General features: G+C 33.1%; 1 protein-coding gene across 1 annotated transcript; it reads left to right on the forward strand.

Moving 5' to 3' along the window:
• The first annotated feature begins 2,402 nt into the window (after nt 1–2,402).
• Nucleotides 2,403–3,065, forward strand: LOC139900826 (uncharacterized mitochondrial protein AtMg00810-like). The gene has a single exon (XM_071883580.1). The coding sequence runs from the start codon at nt 2,403–2,405 to the stop codon at nt 3,063–3,065; it is 663 nt and encodes a 220-aa protein (XP_071739681.1).
• Nucleotides 3,066–21,975: the final 18,910 nt, after the last annotated feature.

Below are 21,975 nucleotides of genomic sequence, written 5' to 3' on the forward strand. Positions count from 1 at the left end.
ATAGTGGGGCATCCAGGCACATGACAGGAAATATGTCTCTGTTGAATGATGTTAAATCTGTTAAGGGTGGACCTTTATCTTTTGCTGGTGATCAAGGAGGGTTTATAACTGCTCTAGGGATGATTTCAAATTCTTCGGTCAGTTTTGAAAAAGTGAGCTATGTAAAGGAAATGTCCAATAACCTGTTGTCTGTCTCTCAAGTGTGTGACAAGAGGCACAAAGTTTTATTTGATGAACAGCAGTGTTATATCATGAGAAAAGATTATAAAGTACCAGATGATATGATTCTTATGATGGCACCTAGATTTCAAGGCTTGTACATTCTAGATATGTCAAAGGCTTATGTGAATGCAGCTACAGGGCATCAGGCTTTTGTGTCCAGAGCTTCTGAGAAAGAATTAATGTTATGGCATAAGAGGATGGGTCACTTGAGTTTCAGGAAAATGAACCATTTAGTTCACAATTGTTTAGTCGAAGGGGTAAATGTTAAAGGGTTTCAGGCTCCTGATGGTTGCGTGCTGTGTAAGAAGGGGAAGCAAGCTAAGAAATCACATAAGGCTAAGAAACATTATTTCATTGATACTCCTCTTGAGATGCTTCATATGGACCTCTTCGGTCCTGTTAACAAGAAGAGTATTACTGGACACTCCTATTGTTTAGTGGTTACTGATGAATACTCACGGTTTACGTGGGTTGTGTTGCTGAAAAGTAAAGCTGATACTTTCGAACAAATCAAGTTGCTGATCACGAGGCTTGAAACGTTGTACAAATTGAGGGTTCGCAGGATTCGGACATATAATGGGACAGATTTTAAAAATAAGAAAATGGAAGAATATTGTAATGAAAGAGGAATTCAACAACAATTCAGTTCACCTTATACTCCGCAGATGAATGGTGTTGCTGAAAGAAAGAATCGTACTCTAATTGAGACTGCTAGGACCATGCTGGCTGACTCAGAATTACCAGTTACCTTTTGGAGTGACGTAGTTTTGAATGCGTGTTATACGATGAATAGAGTGCTTGTTGTGAAACGTCATGGCAAGACATGTTATGAGCTGCTTCTAAAAAGAAAACCTCACATTAAACATCTTGAACCGTTTGGTTCTTTGTACTATAATGGTTAGAGATTCAGGTGGGAAATTCAATCTGAAAGCTGTTACAGGTAGGTTCTTGGGTTATGGGAATGCGTGCAAATGAGTTTACAATTTGGAAACACGGTGTGTTGAAGAAAGTACCGAAATTGATGTTCAAAGACATGCAGCAATTCCATCCGGAAAAGGGTATACATGGCAGTTTGATTATGATAAGTTGTTTGATTCATTCAAGCTTCCAGAGGATGACTCTGATGATGAAGAGATAGCTGCACAAATGATGTATAACATGCGTCTCTCTGCTGAACGTATGTCTGATGTGAGTATGCAATCTCAAGTGCCTAAAATAACAGATAATACCGCACCAGTGACAGGGACTAATGATGATGACTCGGACTCAGGGGATTCAGTTCCAGCATTAGAGGAATCGACCTTACAGTCTGAGGGGGATGAAGTTTATCTGGATGAAGTATACGAGGACTTGGTAGAGGAAGAACCGAATAGAACTGTGTTGGAAGAACCACTTCAAGATGAGGAACTCACATAAATAGTTGCTGTAGATCTTTTACAAACTAATACAGATGACATCTTTGAAACCAGCGAACTAAGACGGTCTGGCAGATCGGTTTCTCTCCCTAAACGGTTTGACGATTATGTAATTAACCCTGCAGGTGTTTCAGGTGCTAATACAGGTGAACCTTCTGCTTCGGATGAACGTGTAACACCCTCTGCAAATGTTGTTACTGCTTTTTATATTGAATTGAATCAGACCGGAAGAATCTTCAGGAATGCGTACTGTGCTTTTGTATCGCAAATCAATCCGGAAGACGTCAAAGATGCTTTGCAGTATGATGAGTGGGTTTCAGCTATGCAGGAAAAACTTCAACAGTTTAATCACTTGCGTGTTTAGAGATTGGTAATACCACCTACAGGTTGTAAGCCGTATGGCCTGAAGTGGGTATTGAAAAATAAGACAGATGATCAGGGTATCGTGATCCGAAACAAAGCAAGATTGGTTGTTCGAGGTTATCAATAAATTCCAGAAGTTGATTATGACGAGGTATATGCTCCGGTTGCCAGACTTGAGGCGATACGAATGTTTTTAGCATTTGCTTCGTGGAAAGGTTTTAAAGTGTTTCAGATGGATGTTAAGAGTGCGTTTCTATATGGTACTCTCCAAGAAACTGTGTATGTAACTCAGCCACCGGGCTTTGTTGATCCACATCATCCAGAGAAGGTGTATCTCTTAGAAAAGGCGCTTTATGGTCTTCACCAAGCCTGAGAGCTTGGTATGCTACTCTGTCAAACTATATGATAGAGAATGGTTTTAGACGAGGGGTCATCGATCAGACTCTTTTTATTAAGGAAAGGGGGGACGACATTATGTTGGTACAAGTGTATGTGGACGATATCATCTTTGGGTCAACCGATCAGAAAATGGTTGATGATTTTCAGGATGTAATGCAAAAACGGTTTAAGATGAGTTCATTAGGGGCCATTAATTTCTTCTTAGGGTTGCAGGTTGATCAAACTGAAAAGGGCATTTTTCTACATCAATCAAAGTATGTAGCTGACATCTTGAGCTGGTTCAAGATGAAAGATGAACGAATTGCCAAGAATCCTCTGTCGGTGAATCACGGGATTACACCAGAAAATACAGGGCCGAAAGTCAATCCGACTCTTTACAGGGCTATTATTGGTTCCTTAATGTATCTTACCGCGACTCGCCCAGATATCATGTTCGCTGCTTGTTTGTGTGCTCGGTATCAGGCACAACCGAATGTGAATCATATGTTAGCAGCAAAGAAGATCATGCGTTATCTAAAGGGAACTCTAAGTTTGGGCTTATGGTATCCTCGAAAGGATGGGTTCGATCTAACAACTTTTAGTGATTTTGATTATGGAGGTTGTAAGAGAGATTTCAAATCAACCTCGGGAGGGTGTCAATTTCTAGGTAGTAGGTTGATAAGTTAGCAGTGTAAGAAATAAACAGTAGTCGCACAATCGACTTGTGAGGCTGAATATATTGCAGCGGAAAGTTGTACTTCTCAAGTTGTCTGGATTCAACAACAATTTCGGGACTACGGTTTGCAAATTTCTAACACTCCTATATATGTTGATAATACAGCTGCTATTGCTGTTACTAAGAATCCTGTTAATCATTCTAAGACCAAACACATAGGGATCAAGTACCATTTCATTAGGGACTGTTATAAAAAGAAACTAATAGATGTCCTACAAATAGGTACCACAACCCAAAGGGCTGATGTGACGACCCGGAGATTTCCAACCAAATTTAAACTTAATTTTTTTTTACGATTTCGACATGATAAGCAAAGTTTATTTAATCGAATCTCGAAATCTTTGAACTGTTAACATGGATACGTTTAAATCATTTGACCATTGACTATGCCCGACGATTCACGAACATTTGTGTATAAATATTAAATATTCAATATGTGTTGTCATATAATTTATATTATATAATTAGTAAATATTATATAATTAATAATATATAAGGTTAATATATTAAATGTAACTACAAATTAAAAATATAGTTGTTATGTTAATATTATTATTACTTTCATTATTAATACTAATATTAATATCAATATCAATATTAGTTTTATGATATAATTTAAATATAATGTGTTATTATAATTGTTATTATTTTGTATTTTGATAAGGCTAAAAAGGAACATATATTTCATAGCAATATCCCTTCTAAATAATAGGTTTTCATATGTAATTGTATTAAATTTTCATTGTAATTGTTTAAATAAATAAGTGCGAAGACAAAAGGCGAAAACGAAGATTTGAAGACACAAACGTCCAAAAAGCTCAAATGTACAAGATACAATTCAAAAGGTTCAATTTATTGATGAGAAACGTCTAAAAATGACAAGAGTACAAGTTACAAAACGCAAAGTACAAGATATTAAATTATACGAAAGGACGTTCGAAAATCCGGAACCGGTACCCGAGCCAACTATCAACGCTCGACGCAACGGAGCTGAAAGTACAAGTCAACTATGCACAAGAATATAATATAATATTTAAATAATTCATAATAAGAATAATAATAAATAATAAAAAGTTGTTAATTGAGCATAGTTAAGGGGTCATAAGTGAAAATTTCAATTCAATATTTGCCTATAAAAGGCAATTCATTTGATCGATTTATGTACACCTTTTCTTCTTTCTTTATCTTTACATGTAATATATATATTTATAATTATAATTTTAATTTTAGTTTAAGTTTAATAATAATTGGGTTATTGTAAGGAATGTTTTACGGGTTTTAAAGTCGAAACTCTGTCCGTGTAACGCTACACGATTAATAATCACTGTAAGTTATGTTCTTCCTTTTTAAATTAATGTCTCGTAACTAAGTTATTCTTATGCTTATTTAAGCCGAAGTAATCGTGATGTTTGACTAAATATTAAGACGGGGTTATTGGATTTTGTACCATAATTAAGGTTTGGGCAAAAGACCGATACTTGTGGAAATTGGACTATTGACTATTAATAGATGGGGGTATTGTCTAATTGAGTAACAACTCATTGGAGTCTGTCGAACCTATCTTCAAATTAATTATCCTAATAATTAATAATGATTATGGTTGTCATATTTAGTGACGTTCATATGGAATCTATTATAATCATTTAATTAATTATTCGGGTTGGGTAATTGATTATTCAAACTGATCAAGTGGGTAAATTAATATTCATATCTAATCAAAATAGGGGTGGATTACATACAGTGATAACTGGTGTAATTGTTGACAGAAGTGATAACTGCGTCACAGTTTAAATCCTTAATTAGTTGGAATATTTGACTTCGGGTATAAGGGTAATTTGACGAGGACACTCGCACTTTATATTTATGACCGATGGACTATTATGGACAAAAACCAGATAGGTATCAAATAAACCATGACAAAGGACAATTAACCCGAGTAACAATTAATTAAAATCAAAACGTTAATCATCATGATTACGGAAGTTTAAATAAGCATAATCCTTTTATTTCATATTCTATCGCAATTTTATTTATTGTTATTTTATTTATCGTCATTTATATATTTTACGCACTTTAATTATTGTCATTTATCTTTACGCTTAAAAATATAAAATCGACAAACCGGTCATTAAACGGTAAAAAAACCCCCTTTTATAATAATATTACTACTTATATATATATATATATATATATATATATATATATATATATATATATATATATATATATATATATATATATATATATATAGTTTTATAAAAATATAGTACGTAATCACTAGCTCCCTGTGGAACGAACCGGACTTACTAAAAACTACACTACTCTACGATTAAGTACACTGCCTATAGTGTTGTAGCAAGGTTTAGGTATATCCCATCCGTAAATTAATAAAACTTGTGTCATATTTTGTAGTATTTTGTATTAAAAATAATACTATTTCGTACCCTCACGCTACATCATCAAGTTTTTGACGCCGCTGCCGGGGAGCGTTAAAACGCTATATTTTTAATTTATATCTGTAAAAATATAGTTATAAAAAAAAGTAATTTCGGGGACACTTTTTGTGTTTTCACGGGGTATTTAAGTTTTTTTTATTTTTAGTTTTTGATTGATTAAAGATATATTAATTTAAATATAATAATTTAATAAATATAATAATATAATAATATTGAAATAAAATATAATAATATAATAATATTTTAGAATCAAATTTGATACGTAAAAGTTTTAAAAGTTTTAAAAAGTCGTATTTATTAAATACTTATGGGGTATATTATGTAACTTATAATTAATAATTTCTATAATGTCGCTTTCATGTGAATAGTAAATTAATTAATTTCTTTCCTTTACTATTTTGAATCGTAAAAGTTTTAAAAGTTTTAAAAAGTCGTATTTATTAAATATTTCAGGGGTATATTATGTAACTTGCAATTAATAATTTCTATCATGTCGCTTTCATGTGAATAGTAAATTAATTAATTTCTTTTCATTTACTATTCATGAATAGTAAATGAGTTAAAAAAAAGTTTTGAAAAAAAATAATAATAATAAAAAAATTATTAATTCCTTTAAAAAAAAATTGTGTAAAAAAAATCGTTTTTTAAAGAAAAAAAATTCGTTTTTAAAAAAAAAAATTGTAAAAAAAATCGTTTTTTTTTAAAGAAAAATTTTTTTAAAAAAAAAGTTAAAAAATATATATATAAAAAAAAAATTTAATTTTTTTTTAAAATCCTTAAAAAACGAAATATAAAAAAAAAATTAAAAAAAAAAATTTCTTTTTTATTACCTTTAGATTTTTAGACTCTAGTTACAATTTTTAGTATTAAGTTTAGTTTTGCCATAGTTATTTTTATTTCTATAATTTTTAGGTTTGCCGTAAAATCCCTTAAGAGCTTATTCCTTAGACTAAGATTTATGTGCTTTAGAATTTTGCGACGCCGTTTTTCGCGCTACTTTCTTATTTTTATTTTTCGACGCCTATTTTTCGACCTTTTATTTTTCGATCTTTTTCGACGCGTTTTTTTTTCTTTCTTATTTCTCGCTATTCTAGTTTTAGGATAAGATTTTTATTCTACTTCTTATCTAAATTTTTTAAAATTACGAAAATTTATTTTAAGTGGTTAAATTGATAGACATCAAAATTTTCTGGTTCGTAGTAATAGTTGGATTTGTACGTGGACCGGGTTATTGGAGCCAAACAGTACTCAATTATATTAAGACCAAACGAATCCTGCCCCTCTGCTGCATCTTTTGGCTATTCGAAACGTGGGCAAAATCAGAAAAGTCTATTAATTGGATAACTTATATAATTTTTCTTTCCTTTTAAAAACTAATAGGATATTCAGTGAATGCACCGAGTAAAACGTTCACCACCTTTCATACGTTCACCACCTATAACTCGATCAAGACATCTAGCCAATATTGTCGCCGTTGATTTTTCTTTAGAATCATCATCTAGTCGACCAAGAACTCCAACTCAAATTTCCGATAATCCATCTTTTGAACCCGACCTCACAATTGAGAATCCGGAGAATATTCAGGGACAATTCCAAGATCCAGAACCACTAATCATTCCTCCTGAACCACAAACCATTAAATCAGAATCTTCTAGTGATTCGTATTCAACAAATTCAATTATGAAAAATCTGGAACCTCTAAGTATGGAAGACCGAATGAGAGCCACACGCACGGGCCAAGGTCATGCCATTATTAAGCCAGACATTAATGCGCCAGATTATGAAATCAAAGGACAAATCCTACACATGGTAACTAATCAGTGCCAATATAGTGGTGCGCAGAAGGAAGATCCAAACGAACATCTTCGTACGTTTAATAGGATCTGTACACTATTCAAAATCCAAGAAGTTGAGGATGAACAGATCTATCTCATGTTGTTTCCCTGGACTTTAAAAGGAGAAGCCAAAGATTGGTTAGAATCGTTACCTGAAGGGGCGATTGACACATGGGATGTTTTAGTTGAGAAATTTCTTAAAAGATTCTTTCCGGCATCTAAAGCCGTGAGACTTCAAGGAGAAATTGTTACGTTCACACAAAAGTCAAATGAAACTCTATATGAGGCGTGGACAAGATTTGAAAAGTTGTTGAGAGGATGTCCTCAACACGGTTTAGACACTTATCAAATAGTACAAATATTCTACCAAGGTGTCAACGTTGCTACACGAAAAGACATCGACATAACAGCTGGTGGTTCCATTATGAAGAAAACCGCAACTGAAGCTTACAAAATTATTGATAACACAGCCTCCCACTCTCATGAGTGGCACCAAGAGAAAGATATATATCGTTCATCTAAAGCGGCTAGAGCCGATTCTAGCCATAACTTTGATTCCGTTTCCGCAAAAATAGATGCTTTCGAGAGACGAATGGAAAAGATGAATAAAGATATTCACGCAATACAAATCAGTTGTGAGCAATGCGGTGGACCACACTTAATGAAAGACTGTCACATTGAACAAACGATGGAACAACGTGAGAATGTTGTCTACATGAACCAAAGGCTGGAAAATAGTTATCAGAATAATTATCAACCGCCAAGGCCAAACTTCAATCGAAATTAAAACATTCTTTACAATCCAAAAGGACCCGACAATAACTCGTATAACCAACAAGGTCCGAATAACCAACAAACTCAAAACAACACTTTCATTCAACAAAGACCTGGCTTGTATAAACCACCACAACAAACCGAAGAGAAAAAGTCAAATCTGGAAGAAGTGGTATTTAAGCTAGTTGAATCTCAAACACAATTTATTGAAACTCAAACTCAAACGAATGAGAGGTTTGATCAGTCATTTAGAACTCAACAAGCTTCTATTTTGAATCTAGAAAAACAAGTAGGTACTCTTGTTAGATTGATGAGTGAAAGGAAACAAGGAAAGCTACCGAGTAATACTGAAGTAAATCCTCGGAATGAAAATGTTAATATGGTTTCAACAAATTCTGAAAAACCAGCATCAGAAGATGGGGAGGTTTTAGATGTAAGTAACAATGAAGAAGTTACACCACCACCACCACCCGAGTATGTAAAGCCAGTGGTGGCACCATACAGACCACCCATCCCGTTTTCAAGAAAAGGAGTTGAGTATGAGCAAGTAATAGGTAATAAAGTTTGTGATACCTCTGGAAAGAAGAAGAAGAAGAATAAAAAAGTGCAAGAAACAAAAACAGTAGAAGTAAACCCGGTGAAGACAGTTCCACCAAATCCTCCACCTAGGGTAGGTGATCCGGGTGAATTTATTGTTCCTTGTCTACTTAGTGACTGTGTCATGTATGATGCACTAGCAGATTTAGGTTCAAGTGTGAGTGTTATGCCTCTTTCATTATATAAGAGATTAGGTGTAGGTGAGTTAACTCCAACGGATATGAGTGTTCGACTCCTTGATCAAACCATTAAGCACCCAGTTGGAATTGCTGACAACCTACCCGTTCAAGTAGGTAATTTAACCTTTCTAGTCGAATTCATTGTCATTGACATAGAAGAGGACTCAAACGTTCCTCTAATTTTAGGTCGACCATTCTTAGCGTCCACCGGGGCGTTATTTGATGTAAGAAAGGGTAGAATGACACTTAGTAATGATGAGAAATCTATCACCTTTATGATTCGAAAGTCTAAATATCCACAAACCAAAACCGTTGAACCGACAAAAACGATTGGTAAGAACCATGTTGTTTTACCAACTCTAACGGTAATGCTTAACAATAATAGAACGCCTAAGTGTGGGGAAAATGAAGTAACACCTAATTATGACTTGATAATAAAGAACCCCATAGTTGATACGAAATTAAATGACCCCGTTATTAACAGTTCAATGAAGAAACTTTTTAAACGGGTTATTGATGCTAAAAGTAAGGGGAACTTTAAGTTATATAACCGGTTAGTATCCAATCTGTCGCCTAAAGAAAAGGCGAAGCTAGTTGAATTTGTGGATATTACGGAAAAAGCTGGTCAGTGGCTTAAAGCAAAAGTCACAGATATGCAAGTTGATTATGGTCCAAGAGAAATTGACGATGAAGTTAATCACAATTTCGACACCACATCTACCTAAGTGTGAGGAGATTCAAATATTCTAAAAAGAAAATGCTGTTTGGAGTTAGTTGTTCTGTTCTTGTGTAGTTCCGAGAATAGAATCCGATTGGTCTTTTCCACTAGCAGACACTAAAGAACTAGTTTTCTCCCCCCATTCTGAATTTTTTTGTTTTTTAGGTTTTATATGAAATTAATATGTTTTCTTTTTAAGTTTTGTGTGAATTTAAAAACAAAAATTTACTTTATTTCATTAAGTTGAAAAAAAATGGTTTCTAAAATTCGTCGTGAGTTGAAGACTAGGTCGTTGAGCCGAAATTACTTTACCCGAGGGCGGGGCGAAAAATTTTGTCATCATTATTTTTAATTTTATTGATTTAAAGTATGCAAAAAAAAAAAATATTTGATTTTATAAATTTTTGAACGTGGGGTAATATACCCAACTTTAAAAATATGTATATATGTTTGTATTTTATCATGTAAACAACAGGGTAAAACAACGCACTTTCAAAGACTAACATTAAGTTCAGCAAAAGCTACTGATTTTGATGACAAGATGCAAAATAACAAATGTGATATAATAAATGAAGGAATGAACGATGAGGCGCGCCATCTATCATTCGACGAGCTTTGTAATTACAAACTGGGTATTTTTAATCACTTTCCTACACTAATCACCCTCATGAATTTATAATTATAGTCTGATTTCATGCAAATGAGGGCATTGCATGATCTCAAGTGTGGGGAAGGGTTATAAATTCTCTCGGGTTTATACTTGGCTTATTTTCTAAATATTATGAAAATTTTAAAAAATTTTAACTAAATGAATTCAAAATCATGTTTATACATATTTATGAACGATAAAACTAGGTGTTAATGCCGAAATTATTGTTACCTCGGAAAGGACATAAATTGAGAAACAACTAAAACGCTTGAATTTATTTATTAAGATATAAAAAGACGCATGAAAAAAGCCAAGTGTGGGGAGAATGTACCAAGTTATTCAATTAAAAACTATCTATCACATGTTTTTGTAAAGTTATTGCAGGTGCTTTTACTTTGGACTAAATTAACTGGTTTACCCGATTTACTGTAAGAAAGATGGATCTACACGATGAATCAATTCCATCATTAAAAGGAAGTAAAGTCTTCCGAAAAAGAAACGCGCTTCTTGATTTAGGTCATGAAGTTGTCGTCCAGACCAGCTGTAGGTTGACGAAAAATCTAGAAAAGTCATCTCTAAAATCAGCAGAAAATCCACGGACCTCAGCATCAAACAGGGTCGCCAAGTGGTCAGACTTATCCTAACCATGAGAGGATCTGTCTCGTAAAATGAGGAGGGCACCGTGCAAATTAGCTTGATAAGACTAATGAATCAAATCCCTAGAAAGGATAATATCCTTAAAGATCAAAAATCAGCTTTTAAGACTGATATTACTCAATCCTAGAGATTGACCTTAAAGATTGAGAATTACAAACTCATGGAATTCAATGATATCTAAACTCGAGCTTGAACGAGAAAATATTTTGATCAAATTAAAACCGATTTGTTTTCTGAAAACCCATTTTCAATGCGTTCATTACCATTGAACGTAAAATCCTGAGAATTCATCAGAATTCATTAGGTCACCTGAACCAAATCGGGTGTCAACCGTAAGAAACGGTGGTTGCATAGCATGGTCGGAGACAGGACCTTGTGCCAGACCGAAAAATCATAGGATGATCTTTACTATTGCTCCTACAAAGGATAGTACTAGCATCCAACACGTTTTAAGACCATAATCATATGCATGTAATTAGACATTGCCTTAACAGTTTCTTGTTCATCGCTTTCCTTTACAACCGGACGGTAGTTTACCGAAAGGTAATATACGGAACAAGTAAACTGGACGTGTTGCTTTCCCAATACAAGGTTAGCAAGTGGGTAACACAAAACCACAAGTGTTGAGCTAAAATTTTCAAATCTGAAACCCACACAACCCACAAAAATATTTTGCAAACACCGGTGAAGGGTTATTCCGGAAAACTTATCTAGGGTAAAAGCTAGATTAAATTTTCAAAAAGATCAAATGTTTTCATAAAGATCCAATTTTCTTAAGGATCTACTTTTTCATAGTCATGTGGGACTGTAAACCACCTTTCAAATGTGCACTTTGCTTTGGAAACCGAAAGTAAATCGGCTATTTGATTGCAAGTGTCGTTGACCTAAACCCGAGACAACTGTGGATGACACACCCACCTTTAACCATGGTTCTATCGTTACTATCATTGTTTATACCACCATATCAAAATCACTAATGTACAAAGTGTGATGAATAAAAAAGTGATTCATGTATGTTTTTATTTCAAGTTCTGTATTGTTTGAGGACAAGCAACGCTCAAGTGTGGGGATATTTGATAAGGCTAAAAAGGAACATATATTTCATAGCAATATCCCTTCTAAATAATAGGTTTTCATATGTAATTGTATTATATTTTCATTGTAATTGTTTAAATAAATAAGTGCGAAGACAAAAGGCGAAAACGAAGATTTGAAGACACAAACGTCCAAAAAGCTCAAATGTACAAGATACAATTCAAAAGGTTCAATTTATTGATGAGAAACGTCTAAAAATGACAAGAGTACAAGTTACAAAACGCAAAGTACAAGATATTAAATTATACGAAAGGACGTTCGAAAATCCGGAACCGGTACCCGAGCCAACTATCAACGCTCGACGCAACGGAGCTGAAAGTACAAGTCAACTATGCACAAGAATATAATATAATATTTAAATAATTCATAATAAGAATAATAATAAATAATAAAAAGTTGTTAATTGAGCATAGTTAAGGGGTCATAAGTGAAAATTTCAATTCAATATTTGCCTATAAAAGGCAATTCATTTGATCGATTTATGTACACCTTTTCTTCTTTCTTTCTCTTTACATGTAATATATATATTTATAATTATAACTTTAATTTTAGTTTAAGTTTAATAATAATTGGGTTATTGTAAGGAATGTTTTACGGGTTTTAAAGTCGAAACTCTGTCCGTGTAACGCTACACGATTAATAATCACTGTAAGTTATGTTCTTCCTTTTTAAATTAATGTCTCGTAACTAAGTTATTATTATGCTTATTTAAGCCGAAGTAATCGTGATGTTTGACTAAATATTAAGACGAGGTTATTGGATTTTGTACCATAATTAAGGTTTGGGCAAAAGACCGATACTTGTGGAAATTGGACTATTGACTATTAATAGATGGGGGTATTGTCTAATTGAGTAACAACTCATTGGAGTCTGTCGAACCTATCTTCAAATTAATTATCCTAATAATTAATAATGATTATGGTTGTCATATTTAGTGACGTTCATATGGAATCTATTATAATCATTTAATTAATTATTCGGGTTGGGTAATTGATTATTCAAACTGATCAAGTGGGAAAATTATATTCATATCTAATCAAAACAGGGGTGGATTACATACAGTGATAACTGGTGTAAATTAGTTGGAATATTTGACTTCGGGTATAAGGGTAATTTGACGAGGACACTCGCACTTTATATTTATGACCGATGGACTATTATGGACAAAAACCAGATAGGTATCAAATAAACCATGACAAAGGACAATTAACCCGAGTAACAATTAATTAAAATCAAAACGTTAAACATCATGATTACGGAAGTTTAAATAAGCATAATCCTTTTATTTCATATTCTATCGTAATTTTATTTATTGTTATTTTATTTATCGTCATTTATATATTTTACGCACTTTAATTATTGTCATTTATCTTTACGCTTACAAATATAAAATTGACAAACCGGTCATTAAACGGTAAAAAAACTCCTTTTATAATAATATTACTACTTATATATATATATATATATATATATATATATATATATATATATATATATATATATATATATATATATATATATATATATATATATAGTTTTATAAAAATATAGTACGTAATCACTAGCTCCCTGTGGAACGAACCGGACTTACTAAAAACTACACTACTCTACGATTAGGTACACTGCCTATAGTGTTGTAGCAAGGTTTAGGTATATCCCATCCGTAAATTAATAAAACTTGTGTCATATTTTGTAGTCTTTTGTATTAAAAATAATACTATTTCGTACCCTCACGCTACATCATCATATTTGTAGTATAATTATTATTATAAATTATAAATATTATGATTATTATCATTGCTATAATTGCTAAAATCATTATTATTATAACTAGTAGTAGAGTTATAATTTTAGTTATTATGATTAATATCAGTATTATTATTATTAATATAAATTATTACTATCGTCATAGTTATTAGAAAATAACACAATTTATTATTATTATCATTAATAATATTGTGATGGCCCCGTCAATACGCTTAACGGCTCCATCACTTGGTCCCACAGCTTGATCGAACTTAAATGAATTTAACAAACGACATTACATTCTTTTATTTCAAAAGTTTCCCAAAAATGAAAGCATACCAAAATATGTAGTTTAAAAGTAACCCAACATATTAATAATCCAAAGTTGACACAAAATATTGTCAACAACCCACAAGTATTAATTATTCAAAAACCGAATGCAAGCCAAAGTTTCATAAATTGTTTCATTAAAATCTGCCCAAATGCATGCAGACTCTTCTAAACACAGCGGAAGCATCACATAAACTCAAGTACCTGTGAAAACATGTGAGTAAACTGTCAACACAAAGGTTGAGTGAATTATAGGTTTAAATAATTGAATAAACTTTAGACCACAAGATTTAAAAATGTTAGAAAACATTAAACATTATTCTATTATCAATGAGCCACCTGGTAACCACTTAACCCTTTATTTACCCTTGCCAAACACAATAATAATATACACTGGACAGTGTATCTACAACAAAATACGAAGTACTAAACATTCTGATTATAAATTGCTAGCGCGACTAGCTCGAAATGGGGTTGTAAAACCCGATAGATCTATCCGTAGGATTCGCATTCACCGGTAGAAACCAATGATTACAGTTACTAGACTAGGGAATATTTTTGTCCAACTCACAATGAATAATTTAAATTTAATTGTCACTTGTGTCTAAACGTGAAATAAAATGCATGTAATCACATCCCAAAAATATACTTTGAAAAGTATGTAAAAACGAGACTATAACTCACCTTAATAGTAACGAAGTAACCAACACAATTAAGCGAACAGCAAATGTAGTACAGTGATCAGGAATGATCACAACGCCGAGCTATAAATAAAGTAGGTCGATATAAATAACTAACTTATGTCAAGTCTTAGTATGATAGCTATTGTACATGTTGCAAGCAGTCATAGAACAATACTCAATATGCATCGGTTTGATCAGAACAGCTTACGGACACACACTTTCTATTTTTAGAAAGTTTCTATTTTTAGCAGGTTTCCATTTTTGGAAAGTTTCTATTTTTGGAAAGTTTCTATTTTTGGAAAGTTTCTATTTTTGGAAAGTTTTCAAATTTAGAAAGTTGCTATTTTAGGAAAGTTTATAAGTTAGGAAAGTTTCCTTAATCAGAAAGTCAACAAAAGTCAACTGAAAGTCAAAGTCAACTGAAAGTCAACTCAAAAGTCAACCTTGGTCGAACATGGTCAACGTTAATTTTAAAAGTGTAAGTTGTAATAATAATGTAAGTTATAATGTTTATTAAAGTTAAATATGTCTAATTATGTCATAATATAAGTTTAATTAGATTAAAATGAATTATTAATGTTAATATAAGTTTAAATGATATATTTAATATAACATAAGTATTTAATTAATTAATTAAATATTAGTCATAATATAAGTATTATTAATTAATAATAAATTTTAAATCATATCATAAGTATTATTAATTAATAATGAATTATTAATCATATCATAAGTTTCTAATTATAATTATTAAATCATAAGTATTTAATAATTAAATTATAATTAAATAATAACTAAGCCTTATAATAATTAAATAATTAATTAATCCTTATTATAAGTCTTATAATAGTAATCTCATAATATAAGTTTAATACTTATCATAAGTAATTTTCATTAATAATAGTATCATTAATCATGAGTTTAATTAAATGTTAATTAAATCATAAGTAATAATTAAATGATATAATAAATATATATATCATAAGTCTTAAATAATAATAATTACTTTTTTTTATCATAAGTAATTAAATGATAATGAAACCCATTATTTATATCATAAGTTTATTAATTAGTCACAAGTTTTAAATCAAAAGTTCATCGGGTCGCATCTTGAGCCCCGGGTGTCGGTTTTTAGCGAGTCTTACATATATCTCCGCCTAATCAAATCACCCGACACTTTGGTATACTCAAGAACACACCAAGAACATCCCACAAGTCGTGATGTACAGCCAATACACTACTTGGAACTTCAATTCAATCAAAATCGTGTTTTAGACGTAACGGGTGATTCGTGGCTCGGATTGAGATGACCCGAACATGAAAGTTCGTCCCACCATCAGTCCTAACACACTAACACACCCTAAAGTCAACAAATATGGTCACAAAGTTGGACCAAACCTGGTTCATACCAATATCACAATTCAATCTTAACAAAATACCATTTTGATCATATTTAGGGCTCCGGGAATAGAAACGACATGAATCCAGAGTCTAAAATTAATGTCTTGATGAGAGAAACTCATCTAGATACTTTATTTTAACTTTTATAACAGTCACAATTCTAGAATTAAATAAAAAGCTGCTGTCCCAATTATATCAAGCCGAAAACATATGTATTCGAGTAATTCTACGCATACAAACACCATTACAACAACAAGTAATCATCATACTATTAATATATAATCAAAATACAGAAATATAATTAAAAATCAAAAGTTCTAGTTTTAGGGTTTATACCCTAAACGATAATCAAGTGATATAGATGTGTAGAGGAGATCGCGTAGAACCCGATTAAGCAAACGATCAAGTAATACAAGCCTTTGATGATTAGCAATTGATGTTGATGATGATGCTTGTGTGGTCAGCCACAAAAAGAAAAAGGGAGGAGAGGAGAGCCAAAATAATTAGGGTGAATGAGAAAATGAATGGAAATTAGGAGTATGGTAACAAGGTTTGCAAAAATTGCACAAAGCCCCCTCTCCTAAAGGGGTTCGACCGAGAATTGCATGGGGATGGGACCCATGGGTCCCATTTTGATAAATGTTGATTTACTTATGGCCCAAAAGCCCGAACGAGACCCGAAACACGAAAACACGCTTACGCGATTAAAAATTCGGAGAGATAACAAACGCGTGACGAAAAATAAATATAAATACTATATATAATTATATGATCTTAAAATATCATATTTAAAATAATTAGGATTTAAATATCCCAAAAACGCGACCGTTGGTTTGAAAACCAAAAAGATTCGCCGGATAGAAATCCGCGACACGTAGAAACGTATAAATTAAAATATGAATAAAATTATTCACATAACAGTTAATAATTAATATATTATTATTAATATAATAATATAGGTCATAGAAATGACGTAGCACAATTAACAGTTAACGGTCGTTAAATAATTAACGGTAAAAGATAACGGAAAAAGTAGGGTCGTGACAGTACCTTCCCGTTACGGAAATTTCGTCCCGAAATTTAAGCAGGTGCAGGGGTTGACTCAGCATCTGGGAACAAATGCGGGTACTTCTGTTTCATCTGATCTTCACGCTCTCAAGTGAACTCGGGACCGCGTCTAGCGTTCCATCTAACCCGGACAATAGGAATTCGGCTCTGCTTAAGAGTCTTAACTTCTCGAACCATGATTTCAATAGGTTCCTCAATAAAGTGTAGTTGCTTATTAACATGAAGTTCTTCCAGAGGAATTGTCTTGTCGGCCTCGGCCAAACACTTCTTTAAGTTCGACACATGAAAAACATCGTGAACAGCACTGAGTTCTTGTGGCAATTTCAAACGATATGCCGCCGGTCCAACTCTCTCAACAATGTCAAACGGTCCAACAAAACGAGGACTTAACTTCCCCTCTTACCAAAACGGATCACACCCTTCCAAGGTGAAACCTTTAACATAACACGATCACCAACTTGAAATTTTACATCTTTCCTTCCCCTGTCGGCATAACTCTTTTGCCGACTTCTAGCAGTTCTCAATCTTTCCTTAATCTATACAATCTTCTCGGTAGTCTCGTGAATAATTTTTGGACCTGTGAGTTGAGCATCCCCAACCTCATTCCAACAGACAGGAGACCTACACTTCCTACCATACAGAGCTTCAAATGGTGCGGCTTGAATACTTGCGTGATAACTGTTGTTATAAGAAAACTCAGCTAGCGGCAAGTATTTATCCCACCCATTACCAAAATTAATAACACACGCTCATAACATATCTTCTAACGTCTGAATGGTCCTTTCACTCCGACCATCTGTTTGAGGATGATAAGCGGTGCTCATATCTAACCTAGTTCCCAAGGCTTCCTGTAAAGATCGCCAAAACCTTGATACAAATCGACTGTCTCGGTCCGAAATAATGGATACAGGAACACCATGTCTAGAAACAATCTCCTTCAAGTACAAACGAGTAAGCTTCTCCATTGAATCTGTTTCCCTAATTGGCAAAAAGTGAGCCGACTTAGTGAGTCGATCTACAATTACCCAAATAGTGTCATAGCCACCCGCAACTCTCAGTAACTTAGTAATAAAATCCATTGTAATTCCTTCCCACTTCCACTCGGGAATCTCAGGTTGCACCAACAGTCCAGACGGTTTTTGATGTTCAGCTTTAACCTTAGCACAGGTTAAACACTTAGCCACATACGTAGACACATCACCTTTCAAATTTGGCCACCAATACAGCTCCTTAAGATCATGATACATCTTTCCTGAACCAGGATGAATAGAGTACCTAGACTTATGAGCCTCATCCAAAACAAGTTGTCGCAGTTCCCCAAACTTCAGAACCCAAAGACGTCCTGCAAAGTACCTAGTACCATCTGCTCGAATCTCAAATTTCTTAGCCATACCTCTTACGTTCTCTTTCACAAAATTCTCTTCCTTTAAGGCTTCTTGTTATGCCTCAAGAATCTGCCTTGCGAGGTTTGTTCTAATTGTCATATTCAAGGCCCTGAACCTGCGAGGTTCAGCCCTTTCTTTACGACTCAACGCATCTGCCACAACATTGGCCTTACCCGGATGATATAAAAGTTCACAATCGTAATCATTCAACGTCTCAATCCATCTTCGTTGTCTCATGTTCAACTGTTTCTGATCGAGGATATGTTGAAGATTTTTGTGATCTGTGTACATAGTACTCTTGACCCCATACAAATAATGTCTCCAAATCTTAAGCGCAAAAACAACGGCCCCCAACTCTAAATCATGAGTTGTATAGTTCTGTTCGTGAATCTTCAATTGACGTGACGCATATGCAATGACCTTCTTTCGTTGCATCAAAACACAACCAAAGCCTTGACGCGAAGCATCACAATAAACAACAAAATCATCATTACCCTCAGGTATTGACAATATCGGAGCAGTAGTCAACTTCTTCTTTAAAATCTGAAAAGTAGCCTCTTGTTCATCCTTCCACTCATACTTCTTCCCCTTATGCGTTAAAGCAGTCAGAGGTTTCGCGATACGAGAGAAATCTTGAATGAACCTTCAATAGTAACCCGCTAATCCTAGGAACTGACGAATCTGAGTAGGAGTTTTCGGAGTTTCCCACCTTTCAATCACCTCAATCTTAGCAGGATCAACTTGTATCCCTTGTTTACTAACAATATGTCCAAGGAATTGAACTTCTCGTAACCAGAATGCACACTTAGAGAACTTAGCGTACAACTCTTCTTTTCTCAACAGATCAAGCACTAACCTCAAATGTTCCTCGTGCTCTTCATCACTCTTCGAATAAATAAGGATGTCGTCGATGAACATAATAACGAACTTATCCAGATAGGGTCTACGCACACGGTTCATGAGGTTCATGAACACAGCAGGTGCATTTGTCAATCCGAACGGCATAACAAGAAACTCAAAGTGACCGTAACGGGTGCGAAAAGCAGTTTTCGAAACATCAGACTCCTTAACACGCAACTGATGATAGCCGGAACGAAGATCGATTTTTGAATAAACAGATGAACCCTGAAGCTGATCGAACAGATCATCAATTCTCGAAAAAGGATAACGGTTTTTAATAGTAAGCTTGTTCAACTCACGATAATCAATGCACAAATGAAAAGAACCATCCTTCTTCTTAACAAATAGAACAGGAGCTCTGTGACGACCCGGCAATTTCCGATCAAATTTAAACTTAATTCTTGTATGATTCCGACATGATAAGCAAAGTCTGCAATGTTGAGTCTCAAAAACTTTGAACTGTTTTGTATATTCAATTGACCTTCGACCATTCTCGAAGATTCACGAACAACTATATATAAATAGATACATATACATTAATTTGAAAATATTATTTGAAATAATATATGATTTAATTGTTGAAAATAAATATGTAAAATATTATGCGATGTAAGGAAAGCTATCATTATAAATGTGTATATATATATATATATATATATATATATATATATATATATATATATATAAATATGTATCTAAATATTTCTTGTAAATATATATAATTATATTAAAAATATATAATATATTTATTTTAGTAGTTAAAACTTGCTATTTAAAAGTGTTTGCATATAGAAAGAGAATATATTAAAAATAAATGATTTTGAGCTTAATTAGTAAACGTCAGTAATACTCGATTGACATTTCGTTAGCGTTCATATAGATTTAATATAAGTTTATGATGGATTAAAATAAAAGTTAAACTGTAAATCGATTACGAAGATTTTAGATTTGTTAAAAATATTTTTACCTTTTTAAGTTTAAATATTAGTACTCCGTACATATAAATCGGGACAGAAAATAAATAATTTTCGAACCTTTTTGATCAGGTTTTAAACAGGCAATGAGTGAAATAATTAAATATGTTTAATCTAAAAATTTGAGATTTTTAGGGACACTTTTATACATTAACTGTTTAGCATTGGACATACCCCGTAAAAACTGTCGGCATAAAAATTAAAACTCGTTCACGGATGGTTTACTGTCCACATGTTTGCTTTCATCATTATATGTACTATCTTATTATTATTAATATTAAATTAAATATTATATTTTATTATTATAATATTTTTATAAGTTATTAGTTTAGGATCATGTTTTGTAATATGTATACATACATATATGTGTTACGTTTTATGAGAGCAACCAAACCACATGTTTATAATCGATAACCACAATCATCGTGAAACCATTCCACCACCACTCTTGACTTCCGGCAACCCACCATCCGGTTACCCTAAACCATCATCAAGAACCACCACCTCTATCATGTAAACCACTATTATCACATCACCATCATCGGATATTTAAACGAACACCACCTTTGGTTCATCACCCTCGGCACCACCTTTATATATTTTTTTTCTTGTTTCACGTTGCACATAAACCTCTGTTGAAGTAGATGACAACCAAGCAACCACCATGAACCAACACCACTTCATCTTCATTTTCCTCTTCTCTCTATTCCTTACTCTCTCTCCATATTTTTTTTTCTTCTTCGTGAAATATCAAAATCATTAAAAACTGCTTCATCATTTCTGTTCTAATCGAATATGTTGTTATCAAGTTGCTGCAGTTCACCACAATAGTCTCCACCACCATTATAAACCACTATTGCTCAACTTTTACTATTTTGTTTTTCAAACAATCATGAAACCCACTTGAAGGAGACGATGAACAGTAATAAAAATGGACGATGATAATACTGTTACAATATATATTCTGTTCGAACAAGCTGCTGCTACAGTTGTTATTCTATCCGTTATCCCTCCTGTTCGTTTCTGGTTGCTACAGTTATACGTTTTTTTTTTGTTTTTTTTATTTCAATTCATCGAATCTCATTGGTGAAGCTGTGATGCTTGGCGACGATGACAGAGAATGATAATGATCATAATGGGAATGAAAGATGATAACGATGGTGGAGATGGAGGACCTAATTGATGAGGATATCGTATCATAGTAAACGATGATGATTATGAATATCATAACAACGATAATATACATATACACTTGGATGATGTCGAGTTTAGGAAATTGATAATGACCATGAGCTTATGATTAGTCTAAAACTATGGCGGGTTATAAGATGATATTGTTATGAGGTTATGAAGGAGAAGAACAAACAGGAAATCGATTTTTATAAATTACAGTCCAGATAAAATCAGAAAAGTA

The sequence above is a fragment of the Rutidosis leptorrhynchoides genome, chromosome 3 (genome assembly GCF_046630445.1).
Source record: "Rutidosis leptorrhynchoides isolate AG116_Rl617_1_P2 chromosome 3, CSIRO_AGI_Rlap_v1, whole genome shotgun sequence".
NCBI lineage: Eukaryota > Viridiplantae > Streptophyta > Magnoliopsida > Asterales > Asteraceae > Rutidosis > Rutidosis leptorrhynchoides.